A 16383-nucleotide genomic window follows, 5' to 3' on the forward strand; every position below is an offset into this window, starting at 1 on the left:
AACATTGATTTGATAATTAAATAGTTAGTAACTTTTGATTGCTTTTTATTTTAACGTTTTACGTGTAAATTTACTGATTAACACAACAAAACACGCTTAAATTTCTCATTTTTGTTAGGAATCAAAATTCTGTTAAGCACGTTATTTTTAAAAGTTTTAAACTAGCAATGTTTCGTTCAGCGTTAAGGTTGGTGCAACAGGCAAGCAAATTGAGTGCTCCACTTACTACAAGAGTACAACCAAAACATGCCGGTTTGTATATATTTTTGTTGTTGTATTTGCTAGTTTAAATATAATATTAAATATATAGAATAATTAAGTGTAAATATTTAAAAGTCATGTTATGTTCTAAATCATTGGATTAAAGAATACAAAATTATTGTTGTAAAAACATATTTGTAAATATATTTTTATGTTCTATAATAAACTGTTATTAGAACTTATAAACCTTAGTTTTCTTACATTACAGTTGCAGCATGCATGGTGCCAAAGAAAAATTACAGCACTGAAGTAGTCTCATATGCAGAAGAAGATGCAGCTTGGGTTTCTTTCTTTGATAATGAGGTAATTTTTTAGTCTTCTGCATTTTTAATGTTTCTATTCTTAATCACAAATTAACATACAATTAACTACATATCGGTTAAATGTTAAAATAATTTTGTTGTTATCACGGCATGTTTTTTTTTGTTGTAACATTTTACATTGAATATCTCTTAAAAAAATGTAAATATATGTAATATATACTGTTGTTTGTTTGTTAAGATTTATGTTTAAAATATTTACTTAAACAACATATGCATTTATTTTAACCTTGATTTTTCGCATAGGAATTAGACTACATTGACTTCACTGTGGGTTTCATGAAACTCTACACAGAAGATAATGTTCCTGAACCTATCATCCTCCGATCTGCTCTTTATGCCACCAGGAGGATTAATAATCTCCCACTTGCAATGAGGGTACTGGAAATGATCAGGGTAAGTGCTTGTTGCAGCAGATTTTACTATTCTGATATCCTACCCCTAGCACCTAGACCTGTTTACTCTTAAGCTAACTGACGACATGATTTTAACTTTATTCACCAATCATTCTGCGAGTATAAAATATAAAATGTATAAATTTTAAATATTTAATAATATGTGAGGTGTTGATAAATAGCTTTATAATTAGTTGCTTAATGAAGCTCTAATTAGTTTGTTCGTTTGTTTGTTATACTAGTTAAATGCTATTTATTTTTAAAGCCTATACATTGGTCATAAATATTTTGTCTATCAAGCTTTATTATATACATTTTAGAATTAACTATTCATTTGCTTGCATAGTTTATATATATATTTTTTTAGGTGAAATGTATTCAAAGGAAAGATATTTACGATTACCTAATGCAAGAACTTCAACCCACCTTGGATGACTTGGGACTGAAGCGCCTTGAGGAATATGAATTGGACAAAGTTACAACTACAGAGTAATTTACTTATTTGTTCTTTGTTGGGACTTTTATTTTGGAATCATTTGTTGTTAAATAGAAATAAAACTAGCACACTAATTTAAAGGTTTAGTTTGGTTCTTTTATATTTTTTTTAGTAGTACATAGTTTTATTATTTTGTAGTTTTTTATTTTGAAAATTAGATTGATTATTTTTTATAAAATAAGCTAGTCTACTTAACTTCTGCAGCTTATTAATGATAACAAACAACTCGACTTTGGATTATCTGAGGAACATTTTGACCAATGTTAACTCTTGTCTCCGACCAAATTACAAACAGTTGTTACATAAAAGATTTTACTTTTAAAAGTGCAAAATGAACATAGATGACAACATCTTAAATGTGTTTGCTGTTTTAACATCCATCTGATGCTTACTTTAAACAACTAACACACAACATATTTTATAAATGCGGTATATATACAAAGTAATGACAGAAAATGAATAAAGTAAATAATATACAAAAAAATAATATACAAAAAGTAACTTTAATTTTAAAAGTATATTGACAAGATACATTAAGGCTTTGAATTGTATAATTACAAAAATTTTGTGTTAAATTATTTCTGATTTTGGTAAGAGATTAAAATGTGGTATTTTCTGGATGTTGAATTTTGTATATTACGTTGAAGTTGTTTTGTTGTTTAAGCAACGACCACATTTCTTTGTTTGCACCTGTATTTAAAGCGGCACAGAACACAAATACTAAAATCTAGATATTTTTTCAATCTTCCTGCAACACAAAAATCAAATTGTAAATTACTCCACAAAATTAAGTTAAAGGCAGAAAATTTTTAAAAAGCAGAAAAAAAGACTTACTCCAATATTTGCAAATTTTTCTCGGTGTGTGGTAACAAAAGTAATTACATTTTCCTGTGGTTCCAACAGATCGAGAAGATTGATCTAACATATCCGACTCCTGGTCGGAGTAAGTAACCAAATAATACTTTGCAATATCATCGAAAGTATATGGGCATGCTACATTCTATATATAAAAGAATCTTGTAATAAGACAATATTTAAAAAAAGGTTTTAAAATGGATTACATGTCAATTTTTCTTAGTTTTGAAAAAATGGTCCTGTTTAAATAGTTAAATTTTTATCAGTTTATTTTCAAAAAAAATTGTTCTTTAAAATTTTTTTATTGGAGTCTACCAAATCGTCCCCATCTATTTCGCATTGTTGTCCTTCAACGATGTCGCCATCAGGCAAACAATCAACATTATCGGACCAATAACCTTCCTCACAATCAATTTTTCTGTTAAATTAAAAAGTTGGTTTTAACTTTTTTTTACTAACTATGGACTTTAAAAAAAAAGGTGATTTCGTTATGTTTTTAATGCAGATTTGTTTGCAAGCTGCCTGGAAATTTAAACTCTTATTTTTTGTTGTTTTTTAGTTTTTAAGACTTCTATAATATTATAAAAAAGTTTTCTACCCTCGACGTTGAAAATGAGTTGGACAACTTTTTTGGTAAGTGCAGCTACCGGCAGTTGGCGCTATAGTGTAGGTGTCGTTACATTGCAAATCCATGTAGTCTTCATCCAAATCGGATATTTCGCACAAATTATCGGGGTAAACTTAAAAATAAACAAATTGTTGGGATCGTTAAATCACTTTTGTTTAAAATTTTATTTTTATTATTTAAATTTGTTAGTTTTTGCCAGTTTAAGATGTACTTACATTGATAAAATGCAGAAAATCTTGACATTTGCCCGCTGCCTGTCTTAAAAGTCACAAATAAACGTTTTGTGTTTGCGTTGTATTGGTAAGGCGGGGATATAACCTCTTTACTAAAATAAAATATATGTATTTAAAAAAAAAAAAAGTTTTTGTTTAATGCTTGTTTTTTACCTGCTTAGGTTTTGAACGTTTTTGAAAATTCTATTTTAAGCAATAACTGTGTGGGATAGTGGTAATAATATTATCACAGTTCACATCTTAAGGCGCTTTGGTTTGTTTACTCTTTTAATATCGTGCAATGCATAGGCATAACAACGTAAATCGTAAAAATACGAACTTTTTTGCAGGCAACACAACCCTTTTAAGGTAAAAAGAGTAAAAAACCGAAAATTCCCTGGCCAAGTTGTTTTCTCTGTTTATAGTAGTTGTACAAAAGGAAAAATACTTTTATATTTAGTCTAACCGTATTAAGTTTGGATACCGAAATTATAGAAAAAACTGCTTGGTTTCGTATCATGTCCGTAAAAAAATATTATTCTAATATTAAAAACGTAAATTTTTACTCACTATTATTTAAAACTTTTTGTTTGTTTTGTATTTTTTTTCTAAAAATATTTTATTTTTGGACCATCGAAAACAGATGTTTTTGCGTCTATTTTTGTATACAAAAATTCTTCTATTTATTTTAACGCGCTTTTTGTATTGACGCTGTATTTTTAAAACTTTGCGTGCGTCGGTTGACGTAAATTAAAATACCCCAAGGCTTAGCCAAACCCTATACAACGAGTGCAAAGGCAAGGTTGCTATCCTAAACTTCTTTTGTCTAGTCTTATACGGAAATATCTAGGGTATTTCCCTGGTAAATTTGGGTTTAATTTTCTTGTTGAATTGAAAACAAATATAAAGTTACACCAGCGGATAAGAATATACAATACGGTGTTTACCCGTCTAGTAAATGGAAATATAAATCCTATTTTAACCCATCAATATACCTCCTTATCTGTTTGTATATTCTTCCATTTTGCTCAAAGATGTATATCTCTTCCCGTGACCTTCTGCCATCTTTTATCTACAAACATAATATTAAATACTGATGGTAATATATATATATCCCTTCAACATTTTTGGGTGAAGCCTAAAATATAATTTTTAAAATTATCTCCTGGATATATGTGTTATGGGACATTGGACTATATATATTAAATCGTATGCAACAATATAATATATTTAACCCTTTGGTGCAGTGGATATTTGTCACCCCATATAATAACAAGTGATTTAACAGTAACGACCATATAGGTCACAATGCGGCCAGCAGGAAGGAGAACTTATCTATAATTTGTACCTTAACTTGGTCTCCAGATTTAAATGTATCGAATTGAATTGAAATTTTATATCCCCGCGGTGCCCGTAAAAGAAAGGGGACATCAACCCAACCAGAATGTAAAGTAGGGTTCGTTAAATTCCCAGAAGTTGCCGTGAGAACTTTTCCTTAACAGAAATCCGGGTTTAAATATATAATGTGGTAGCGTGGTATACCAGTCATTGGGTTACGGGCTGAAATGTTCTAAGTTTAAGCCTCGTCAATATTACACTCTGTGAACTCTATTGAAATAATATTAACAGGTATCTAAACCGTTCCAAAAACACACCCGTTCCTAACGAAAATACACCTTATAGTGATATCCAGGTAAAGGTTAAATGTGGTTTTATATTCGGTTTCCAACTATTCTATAGACTTGCTGTACTTTTTGTTTAGCCTTGACTTGTATTGCAATAACTTAAAAAAAATTAACTTAAAGCATAAATTTTGGCCAAACCAAATCAAAATTTCTTATACTTACTTGGGTATGTATATAAACTAGCAGAAGAGTCTATCATAGCCAGGATCGCCACTGACAAAATCAAGATCACTAATTTCACCATATTTTTACTTGTTTAAAAACGTTAACCTGTAAACATGAACAACAGTTTTTTAATCGAATACTTAACAGAATCCTGTTGAAAATACCTATCCATAAAACTGTTTCTGCAACTTGTAAAACCTGCAAAATACATTGCTGGTGAAACCTTTTATACGTTGGTGGGCAATAACAGACCTTGCCATTCAGTTTCGATTTGGAGTTTAAATTTAGTTGAACGACATCCTTCTTTAGGTTTTTTGAACTTGTTTGTATCAAAGGTTCTGGGTTCTTGGATTTCGATTTTTTTATATTGTTCAAATACAGTGGCGCCAGTTTTTGCCAATAGTTTCAATCGCAGATGTGTTTAAAAACTTTGATAACTACCTCGATTGCTCAATTTAAGTTATTTTTGCTAGAAAAAGGTACTCGGGAATTTGGTATTGGTCGAATTGGATGCAGCCGTTTTTTAGTAGTAAAAAAAAAATAAAATAGGTTTCTACTGCGCTCTTGAACAACAAAAATTCCAGCAAAAAAATGTTATTTTCTTGTGTTTTATTTACACGATTTTTACAGCGAAAGAACACAGAAAACGTGGAATTGAATAAAGTTTTTTAATTTAAATTGAAAATTACTCAGGTTGATAACAAGTTTTTTTATTTTTCTCTTATTTTTATAAAGGGCAACAATTTAAAAAAAACGATAAAAAATTACGAGAATTGTAAAAAAAACGCAAAAAATCCCACTTTAAAAATGAAAAAAAAATGAAAAATAAGAAGTTAAAAACAAATGGACAAATAAAGTGTTTAATTTAATTACCGAAAGCACATTTACAAAAAAATAGTTTGTTTCTTAATCCTCGATTACTTTTTATACAAAACAGTTTTCTAATCTGATGCAAAAAAAACTAAGTAACCGCTACTGTTACCACGTAAGCAGAAAAAATCAAACGTTAAAGGCTAATTATCAGCCAAAAAATTCATATCACAAAAAAAATCCGTAAAAAACGAAACAGTCGACTCCGCGGCGGGTTAAAGCGCCGGTGAAGAATTTTAAAGTCTTTGTAGTTAGTCCGAAATAGCTCATCGTGATCTGCTTCCACGGCTTAAAGGCAATCTATGTGTGTGGTACCGTTTCTGTGCCTCGGACAGAACAGCTAGGGTCCTGCGCTGGGAGGTCGGGTTTGCTGCGGCCAGTTCAAATACATCCATATCCTCGCGTGTTATTAGGAATAGGTCGGCGCCGTGGTCGAGAAGGTCGCGTACTTCCTGCCTGTAACCCTTGGCTGCTGCAAGGTGAAGGGCCGAGCAACTAAAAGTAGAAAAAGTTAGAGTTAGTAAAACAGAATCTTGCACGGAACATTAAACTAAGAAGTAAGCTAAGCAAAAAGCGTTATTTTTGGTGGTCATTTTAATGTCAAAAACAAGAGTAAGTATTGTCTTTATAGTAAAAAGGCTTTGTGTAAGAAAAGAATATGAAATTAGGAATTTTCCATTATTTGTTTACATTTTAAACTCAGTTTAAACTTACTCGTCGAAAGTTAGGGCGTCGACTTGATTAGTCGAGCACTTCAACAACAAGTTGACCGCTTTCGAGTTCTTCCGCTCGATGGCGTGGTGGAGCGCCGTTCTCCCTGACTTGCCATCGCCGTTGTTGACGTCACAATTTAGTTCGTTAATCAGGATCTTCATGACTTCATCTCGGTTGTACATAGCAGCCAAATGCAAAGGAGTAAATCCTGCAAAAAAAATTAAGTTAAGTTAAACTACCGAAGCAATTACCTAGTTTAAAAGTGCATTATTTGCCTAATTTACCCAATCCTTAACAAAGGGCCTACTTGAGTTAAAAGAACTGTTTACGTTAAACAGAAACATCGCACTGCTTTTGAATTAGTACTTACTGGCGCTTAGAATTGAAAAGAAAATTTATAAATAGATTCTAAAAACAGCATGACATCTGTACTTGAAATCTCTGGGGATTACTTTAAACGAATGCTCAAATTTGTGCTTCGTTAGCGTATACTTTTTTGTATTTTTTTTGTTTTCTAAGGCTGAAAAATAACCTTTTTTCAGTATATGGAAAATAGGTAATGCCATATGGTTTAAAAACATTTTTTTTGCATTAAATATTTTCTTATAAGCATAATGACTACCATTACTCATGCTAAGGAGTGTTAAACACACAAAAAAAAATTATGTTCAAAATTTTTTGTTGGGGTAGGGTAGTTTAAATATTGTTTCTAATATTGGAAGTTGTCGTAATATTGGAGATCTATGATAAACCCCATGACTTTATCGTTTCAGACAAAACAATTACACAGCACGTGTGGGGGTTTTGTGTGGCTTTGTTTTTCTTTAATTTCAACCAAGGAACGGAAAAAACCTTTTATTTTATTAGCGAGCGCCGCCGCTCCCGATCGTTGACATTTCAGGCCTCGCTGCCACTTAATTATTTGTTTTCTCTGCGAGGAAAAACGAAGCGAAAAGTGGGAAACGGGGAATAACGCGGGCCGACCTAGTTACGTTTTAACGAAGGTCATTGCGGGCTTTGCAATATTGCAAAAGCGTTTGAGAATATGTTGAAACAGATTTCGGAAAAGCAAATAGAGCGTAAATTACAACTCATTACCTGAACCGGCCGTTAGTTTAACGTCTATTGACTTTTCGAATTAGTGGCGCAAGATGTTCGCTCAACAATAGGCAATAACGATAAACCCTTCTAACCTTGGGTTATAGTTTGGCCTTTACAAGTATTGGGAAACTGATATTGCTAAAAACGACGCCCAATTTTAAATATGTAAATTTAACACAACGAAAAAAGCCCGATTAAATGAGTTAAAAAAATACCAAAAAATTTGCCAACTAATCGTCCTGTAATGTAGTATACATGCCTAATTACTTACACGATGATCCTGCCTTCTTAAAAGCGTCTATTTCGAGATAAGGCATGTTGTTGTATTTAGGTCAAAAATTACATTAAATTTAATATATTAAAGACAATAATGATTAAGGGTCATCGATAACTTCTCCCTCTACAATAAGACGAATTGTAAAGATTGTATCAAACTACAATAAGATAACCTTCGTGTTATTTATAGTAAGGGTTCCGCTTTTTATACAGACTCTATAATAAAGTGTTATTTGATCATTGTTAGGCCGAAAAGCGGGGATTTTTTACGCTTTGTAATGACTACTGTTATTTGCGTTACTATCCCTATATCATTATATTTATTCTTGCGGTAATTTATCCTTGGGACTAGCCCATGTTATTTAAAGTAGGGGCGTCGGAGCGTGGGATTTGAACACGTGGCAATTTTCGTTTGTTTAATATTTTGACATTATTTGTTTGACATTACAATTTAACGCCTAGAAAAAAAACGTGACTTTTTGACTTAACCTAGAAAATTTTGCCCAAAAAACAGGGTTCAAATAATTTACATAAACCGTTTAAACAACAAAAATTCAACTAGAAATCGTGGCAGCTGTAAATGCTCGCGTATCGAAAATATCCCGAAATTTACTCATACCGAGAACAAACAATAGTCTCTGGAATACAGTTACAAACAATGAACACACAGACGTGTTAGTCATTCAGATGGCGAATGTTAAAAGCATGATTCCACGGATTGTTCTATACCACCACAACGGGAAGTACCGGCAACCAAGTTAAGCGTGCTGATACTGCAAAGTTTTAAACCTAATATTTGACCTTTGGCTAAGTTTTACTGGAATAGCTAAGGCTTTATTTACAGTGTACTTGAACTTAAAGTCCTTGTCGGTCGGAAATTTTTATTTAAATAATGTTGCGCTGTTTAAAAAGGTTTCGAAATCAAATTAGAAAAAAAAATCCCGCGTTTTTGGATAATTTTTTGAGTTTAAAAACACTATAAACGACTAGCAAGTTTTTGAACGGTTTAAGTACAAGAATAATTAAGAAAATTTGCCTTTAAAATACCAATTCCTTAATTCCACTAAATCGCAGCTTAAAATTTTCGCAGAGCCAGCGGTTTGAAAATTCCCCACACCTTAACTCGGTTAAAATCACGATTTAGAAATGAAAGAAAACTAAACAAACATAAGCTATGTGCGGCTAGACCTTTTAACAACTAATTTGGGCAGAAAAGCCGAACTCATTCCCTATATCAAGCCTTTTAATCAGTATAGTAACAGTTTTTTAGTGTAACTTAATTTTAAAATACTTCTTAGTATTATAACACTAGCAACATATTTTATTTAATTTTTTTTTAGTAAAATACTCCTAAAAATACAGTTTTTTTCAGACAAAGAACAATGGGCTAGCCTTATGCAAAACGCAGGCCATTTAAGGAGTACAAAAGCAAAAACCATTAAGTAAATGCCAACACGATCGGCTCCGTATGCACTGTAATACAATACGCGGGATATCTTGTTTTCCCTTATGTTGTTTACTACGCAAATGACGTCAGAGAAAACTCACTGAAAAGTTTATTTTTTCCGACTTGATGGATTTTGAAAATTTCCATTTTTGTTCGAGAGCAAATCTTAATTTTCAACAAAAATTTCGAACTGCGCAAAAACAAAATTTCCCAACAAAAAGTAGTTTCAAACACCCAGCTCTGCGAGAAACACAATTAACATGCAGTTTAAACCCAATACGACCTCAAACATTCCTAAAAAACGACTTTGAACAACAAAAACAGGTAATTATACAATTACGATAATCAAAAAAAGTGTAAATTTGCATATAAATATTATTGCCGGGTTTCTATTATAATGGTTAGACGCCGCATATAATCTTAGTTATTATAGAACTGTGTATATTTAGCCTACTTAACAAAATACTATACAGATAAAAATACTGCATATAGACACAAGAATTTGTATGCAAATGCGTTAAAGTGTTTTCATATTATCTGTAATACTAATATTTGCACGATTAGCATACCATCATAAAGTGAAAACGGAAAATATTTTTGTTAAAATTTTAGGCTTTTCGACTGCTGTCAACATGTTATGTTGGCTTTTATTGTGTTTAAGCTAATATTTACTCTTATTTTAAAAGAATAACTGTTAAATTACGATGAAATAAAACCACAGAAAACAAAAAAAAAATAGTAGCCGAATGACTCACAGTAATATAAGTTTGTGGTAATATAAAAGTTATTTATTGAAGCAGCGAAAAAAACGGAATTTTTGGAAATCTAATTACTTTTTCTTTTTATGGATAATTAATTAAACTAAAAAATATTAAAAATTTACTTAATTTCCCAAACCAAAAAATTCGAATTAATCTGGGTTAATTTAAATAAAACTGAAAAAAGTTCAAAAAAACGAGCAAAAATTTTGTTATCAATCAAAGTTCAGGTAATTTCCTGTTAACCACAACAACATAGAAGACTGCGTATTACAAAAAGTTAAAAATATCCCGAAAAGGCAATAACATTACGACAGAAATGGTTAGGGAAATATCGGTAGATCATAAACTTAGTACCGGGTAACTTTAACCTGTACGCTGGAACTCGGCTTTACGTAACACCGTTTCCGATTTCTGAGTAGGTATGTGTATGTGTGGGCAAAATTATTCTTCGAATTTTGTGCTTTACGAGGTTTTAAAAATTTCGAATTGGAAATTCTATACTTTGTAAAAATCGAAATCTCATTTGAGCAAATATTTAAACAACCTTAACAACTAGATTAAAATCAAATCAAAAATAATCAATAATTATATTTCCATTTTTTTTTTGAGAAAAAAATATCGATCGGTTAAATTTATATTTAACTTGGAAAAAAAACTCAATTAAAAGCAGTGTAAACGCATAACAAAAATACTTCGGTTTTGGTTTATTTTGGTATTTATCTCCAGTTTGAAACACGGAAATATTCGCAACATAATTACGAGCGCCCGGGGGTGAACGTACTTTTATCGGAGTCCTCTTCGCCTGTCGTGATATCTCTCCGTTCCACTTGGTCTTAATCGTCCGCGGTATTTAGTCCATAATATTAATACCAGATTAAACCATTAATTGAATTCGATTTGGCAAAAACCGCCGTTTACATTTGTTATTTGTTGTCTGCTTTCGACTCTCTCTATCATAACTGGCGTTTTTTTTAATTAAAAATATTTAAAGTTGTTTGCCAAATATTTTGAATTACGAAACCCACGCACAATATTTCTAAACTAAAATTGAGCGTATAAAATTTTGAAAAATGTTACGCAACATTTTTACAGTCGCCCAGACAAACAAAAAAAATATTTTTTCAAGTGATAATTTTCACAAAAGAAATTCACAGAAACATAAAAGTCACCACGAGGTTAAACATCGAACATAATAATAATCAAAAGACAAACGCATACTTGTGGTCGATCATTTGCGTCATGAAATCGAATTAAACGTGCAATTGCGAGTAGCCAAAGGCGGTCAAAAGCATTCAAATCGCAACAAATTAACGCACTTTCGTCACGAAATAAAGTTCCTTGTACACATAGCTATTGTGGCATTCTTATAACGTAATAAACGGTTGTATATTAGCATACAAGAAATTTATAACGTAGTCTTAACGTATTTATCATACATGGTATGCTTACATATAAAAAAACGATTGTTAAATCGAAAAAAATCGAATAATGAAAGTGTTTTCGCTATTTTGTTCATAAAATTTACAAATTTCAATTTTTTAGCCCACCCTTACAATAGCGCCTATGTATATTCGCAAAAATCCCCCCAGCTAGCTGCATGAATCAGTAGGTTATTATTAACCTCTAGACTATAATTTTATATCGCTTATGAAAAATAATAAATAAAAAAAGTTTGCGAATATTATGAGGAAGTCCTATGATTAACGAGATTTTAAATGCATAGACATTTCCAATAAACTAATTCACTTGTAATATCTAATTAATCAACTCTACAACCTAATTGCAATTGAAAGGGCGTATCCAGTGCTGTTATGTAACAAAAAATTGGAAAATACCACATTATTTACCTTATTGGAACAAAAGTTAATATTTCATGAACTAAAAAAAAGTTCGTATATTTTTTCACAGGCACCTGATATTTATTTAAATTTGAAACATGTCATAAAATTTATCAATCAGTCTTTAAATCTTTTACTTGCCCAAAGCGATGACAACTTTTTAACATTTAACCATTTTTTTATTGGAAAGATTAAGAGCTGATGGTAAATATTGATTTTGATTTTATTATCTTTGTGAATTTACAATGGAAATCTCTGCAGAGCTAGGCTTGCAGATCTATTAATAGACACAGGGGAATTTCAGCAGCCAATGGCAAAATTTAATTAAATTGTTGCCTTCAAAAATTACCCTTTTCATTGTTGTAATATGGAAGATACCGCCGAAACAATCGCAATTTTTCTATCCTTTTTTACTTTACCGCAATGGGAAAGAACTACAGAATTTCCCAGACAATTTTAAATAGAGAACAAAAATGAATCGAGACTAGAAATTTTTGGTGAATAAGCTGACTTACCGTGGAAGTTCTTTTCGTTTAGGTTTTGGGGAATATCATGTGTTTGGAGTTCCATGTCTTCGTCTTTGTTTAGTTTTAAAGTTAACATGTCGACATGTAAGGCCACCCCTCGTTCACATGCCAAATGTAGAGGAGTGTTACCTACAAATTTAAAACATAAAAAAATTGATATATTGTTAAATAGGATAATTTTTTTTTCAAGGCATCAATTTCAAAATGTTAAAAACACCTTTTTGGCAAAACTTAATTTAAAAAAAAATTAAAATTTTTTTAATAGAGTGAAATTTTTTTTTAATAGCAATTGAACATTTTGACATAAATGAAATGTCAATGACTGTGTTCGTTTGTGGAAATTCCAGGCAAATGCCTTGAGGCTGTTAAAAAAAAATTTGTTATCTATACTTTGAATGGAAAGTTTTGAAATCGTAGAAACGTGAAAGTTAATAACAAGTTAATACGATCAACTTTCTCTTTACCCGCAACAAAAATTTTGCCACAACATGCAATATTACATACCACAATACAAGAAAGTAAAAATACTTTAAATAATACGATACCGTTATGAACATCAGAATGACAGTTACGTTATTATATTATAATGCATAGATAATTTAATTTATGAAAAACAATTAAATTTATTAAAATAAGAATTAACTTAATAAAGAGTTCAATGCCAAAAATTTTGTTAAAAAATGAATATGTTAAAAGGGCGGTGAATTATTTTTACGAAGTTTTTTTATTATTTTACACTAATAATTTACCTTCAACATCCCTGCATGTTAAATCTGCTCCACAAACAACCAAACACCTTACTAATAAAGGTTGGTCGGTCAATACAGATAAATGCATAGCGGTCTAAACACAAAAGCAAAAAAAATTTAGGCAATGACATTGAACCAGAATTATGATTGAAATAGGCCTTTCTTAATGAAAAAAGTAATCCACTTATACCGGATTAAAATTGTATTAAAATCCCATTATATTATTTTGAAATTCCGCCCATAAATAAAAGCTTGCAATGCAAAACAAACGTTTTCTGACATCGCAACGATATCCTGTGGGAAGTTTTTACTCACATCCTGTATAGTACAAAGCCTTTAAAACAAATTGAGATTATTAATTACCTGTCCCCATTCATTTTTAACATCTAATAACTTAGGATTGGGGCATGATTCAATGATTTTAAAGGCAAGGTCAGACTCTCCTTTGATTATAGCAATTTGAAGACCACTAAAATAAAAAAAAAGGGTTATTAAATTTTTTAATTTTAGATATAAAAAAGCAGTTACGCCACTAAAATTTTATAACCAATAAATTTTGATTGAACTATTTAAAATTGGCTTTAAGAATTTAATTTAAAAGGTACAGTCCCTTTTCAAATAAGTAGTAAACTTATATTAGAATGGTTAATTTATTCACTAAATGCCCAACTGTAAATTCCCCTCTCGTGATTAACTAGTCATGGGAAATACTCTTATGAAATCATAAAGCTAAGAAATTGGATATTGAAGTTACACTGTGTGCCATTACTACTAAATTACTGTTAAGTTTTCTATTAGTCGCTATAGCCAACCCTTTTTCGGATAAGACTATATTAAAAAAATTCCATTTTAAAGTGAATAGAAATTGGTTAAATTTAACAAATGCGAATTTAACTTACGTGTCATTTTCTTCATCTGGGTAATAATAATCCAGTACCTCTTGATCAACTTGAATTTGTTCATCTAAAATTTTAGAATTTAAAAAAATCAAATTTATATGTTTTTGTATTAGAATATATTGGTAATAAAATGACATTAAATTAAAAATTAAATATGCTGATTAGTATGAATACAATGTTAAATTGAGTCAAATATTAATTTTAAATTTTTTTTTCTACCTTCATTGATTTCCAGTTCTTCATGGATACTTTCAGAAAATCCTGTATCCTCTCTTCCCTCTTCGTTAACTAAACAAAAATATTGATTTTAATATTTAAAACTTAATAAATCCTTACTTTTAAATTTAACTTGCATTCCCGAATACTTAATGGATTTTATGCAAAAATTTGAATATATAAAGATATTAAAAAAAATATATTTAAACTTATTATTACTTGATTTCAAACTTTTGCCAAAATCTTCTTTGATGTCATGTGACACACTGACGTTGGTGGAACCGATGTCAGAATTATAACTTGAATAATTACTTGTGATACTGTTTAATCTATCTGGGTCAATAGAACCCAAGCCAGAATCAAATCTTTCACAAAAATCGATATCTTCTTTGCTGTTGTCCATTGGTTGGTTGTATCTCGATGGTTGATATTCCATATTTCAGGGTAAATTTCAGTTAGTTATACACTCACACTTTGCGACTATAACAGTTTAAACTCATATAAAATTTGGTAAACCTGAAAGATATAGGTTGTTAAATCTAGCTGAATTTAGGGTACAGTTTGTACTGCTGTATATAAAACAAAATTTCTACTATAAATAACAGTTTAACTATCTGGCTATTTCAACTTTAATCTAACTAAATATGATTGACTTTCTGTCTGTCTGTTGTTAGCAAAAAAGTCGTAATTCCATTTTGTATTTAGCTTTGTCAGTTTGTATATTCACTTACTAATTTTCTTCTTACTATACTTATTAACTAGCAAGCGGCAGAACATTTAACTAACCAACGCCAAAAGTAGACAAGCTAACTAAACTAAATCGTGATCTACCAATCTAAGTAAAAATTGCGCTGTACAAAAATATATTTAAACGGGAAAGAGAATTAAAAGAGAAAGAAAAAAAACTAAATTTGTTTTCAGTCTATTGGCGACATTCATAACTATGGTTACAATCTTAACTCTTTGCCACCATCTTGCGGCAATGTCATGGTGCTTGTGTAACTTGATAAATCACTGGTTTTCCCCAAATGTATTTGTTTACTTGCCTGATCTTTTTTAAACAACAACACATAGGTTTTTCCACCTAATATACGTGATAAACAACTCACAGGAATTTACTATAAAAGTACGTGTTGTTTGCTATAATATGATATTAGATCAATTCTGAGCTAAAAATAAAACAAAAACATATCATGAAACTATGTAGTACATGTCTTTAGTTGCGCGTACAACTACGTCAAGCTACTTCGACTTTAAAAAATCCCTTCTTATTTAATTATTTCGCAATTACTTTGTTATTTTAAGAAATCGATTAGGTCGTTAACAACGTTTTCTATAGACTTTACTAACCCAACGGATTGAACTCAATCCTTTTGAATTTTTACCAATATATTAATTTACCATTATGTGGCATAGAAAATCACCAATAAGCTAAATATAATAGCCCACATGATTATTTTTATTGTAATTGTATATTGCCAGACTAGTTTATGATTAAAAACATGATAAATATTCATAGAAATTGGTAGCTTACACATACATTACAGCTTACTAAACTAATAGCCGGAAAATTACTTGTAATCTACGTGTAATTTGTTTACCAAAATAAATTTAAATTCGACGAAAAGGAATTCTTCTATTCCTGTAAAAAGTGTGATGTATATTTAACCACTAAAGCACTGTACAAATACAATATAAACGTGATACTTTGCTTTTATTTAATGTCGCGTTAAAACAGCATTAGCATTTCGTGCTTATAAACACAACCCCTTGCTGTCAAGTTGCTGTCGTCAGTAAATATGAACTCGTGCAAAGGGTTCAGCAGTTAGGTATCGTATTGCATGCCTAAATATAAGCTGCTTGACTAGTAGTGTATAAAGTATAAAGCACATTGATTAACTTTAATGATAGCCCTGAAGCGAATTTACACGACCTTCAAAAAAGTTTGCACGACCTTAAACGTGGTAT

At 30.6% G+C, this 16383-nt stretch overlaps 3 protein-coding genes across 3 annotated transcripts; 1 reads left to right on the forward strand and 2 right to left on the reverse strand.

The window, feature by feature from the left end:
• Positions 1–97: 97 nt before the first annotated feature.
• On the forward strand, positions 98–2092 carry LOC145755027 (cytochrome c oxidase subunit 5A, mitochondrial-like). Its single transcript, XM_082571223.1, has 5 exons — positions 98–252; positions 470–564; positions 828–977; positions 1344–1465; positions 1677–2092. Exons 1-5 carry the CDS (start codon positions 168–170, stop codon positions 1792–1794), a joined length of 570 nt encoding a protein of 189 aa, XP_082427349.1. The 5' UTR covers positions 98–167; the 3' UTR covers positions 1795–2092.
• Positions 1692–5124, reverse strand: LOC145755026 (uncharacterized). The gene is made up of 8 exons (XM_082571222.1): positions 5015–5124; positions 4516–4661; positions 4163–4239; positions 3171–3280; positions 2926–3067; positions 2643–2745; positions 2307–2472; positions 1692–2220 (listed from the first exon to the last, which is right to left on the reverse strand). Exons 1-8 carry the CDS (start codon positions 5094–5096, stop codon positions 2132–2134), a joined length of 915 nt encoding a protein of 304 aa, XP_082427348.1. The 5' UTR covers positions 5097–5124; the 3' UTR covers positions 1692–2131.
• Positions 5125–5625: 501 nt separating this feature from the next.
• LOC145755144 (NF-kappa-B inhibitor cactus-like) lies at positions 5626–14929 on the reverse strand. The gene is made up of 8 exons (XM_082571359.1): positions 14635–14929; positions 14419–14487; positions 14200–14263; positions 13664–13769; positions 13301–13394; positions 12540–12680; positions 6602–6809; positions 5626–6382 (listed from the first exon to the last, which is right to left on the reverse strand). The coding sequence occupies exons 1-8, from the start codon at positions 14849–14851 to the stop codon at positions 6154–6156; spliced, it is 1128 nt and encodes a 375-aa protein (XP_082427485.1). The 5' UTR covers positions 14852–14929; the 3' UTR covers positions 5626–6153.
• Positions 14930–16383: the final 1454 nt, after the last annotated feature.

Source organism: Corella eumyota, chromosome 6 (genome assembly GCF_963082875.1).
Source record: "Corella eumyota chromosome 6, kaCorEumy4.1, whole genome shotgun sequence".
NCBI lineage: Eukaryota > Metazoa > Chordata > Ascidiacea > Phlebobranchia > Corellidae > Corella > Corella eumyota.

Coding starts and splice junctions, on each gene's coding strand:
- LOC145755027 (XM_082571223.1), top strand. CDS start 168: ATGTTTCGTTCAGCGTTAAGGTTGGTGCAACAGGCAAGCAAATTGAGT. Junction 978..1,343: donor GGGTACTGGAAATGATCAGG/GTAAGTGCTTGT, acceptor ATATTTTTTTAG/GTGAAATGTATTCAAAGGAA. Junction 1,466..1,676: donor GACAAAGTTACAACTACAGA/GTAATTTACTTA, acceptor TAACTTCTGCAG/CTTATTAATGATAACAAACA.
- LOC145755026 (XM_082571222.1), bottom strand. CDS start 5,096: ATGGTGAAATTAGTGATCTTGATTTTGTCAGTGGCGATCCTGGCTATG. Junction 4,662..5,014: donor TAGTTTATATACATACCCAA/GTAAGTATAAGA, acceptor ATTTCTGTTAAG/GAAAAGTTCTCACGGCAACT. Junction 2,746..2,925: donor ACTCATTTTCAACGTCGAGG/GTAGAAAACTTT, acceptor TTAATTTAACAG/AAAAATTGATTGTGAGGAAG.
- LOC145755144 (XM_082571359.1), bottom strand. CDS start 14,851: ATGGAATATCAACCATCGAGATACAACCAACCAATGGACAACAGCAAA. Junction 14,488..14,634: donor TGGCAAAAGTTTGAAATCAA/GTAATAATAAGT, acceptor ATTTTTGTTTAG/TTAACGAAGAGGGAAGAGAG. Junction 6,810..12,539: donor AAACGAAAAGAACTTCCACG/GTAAGTCAGCTT, acceptor TTTTTTTTGCAG/GATTTACTCCTTTGCATTTG.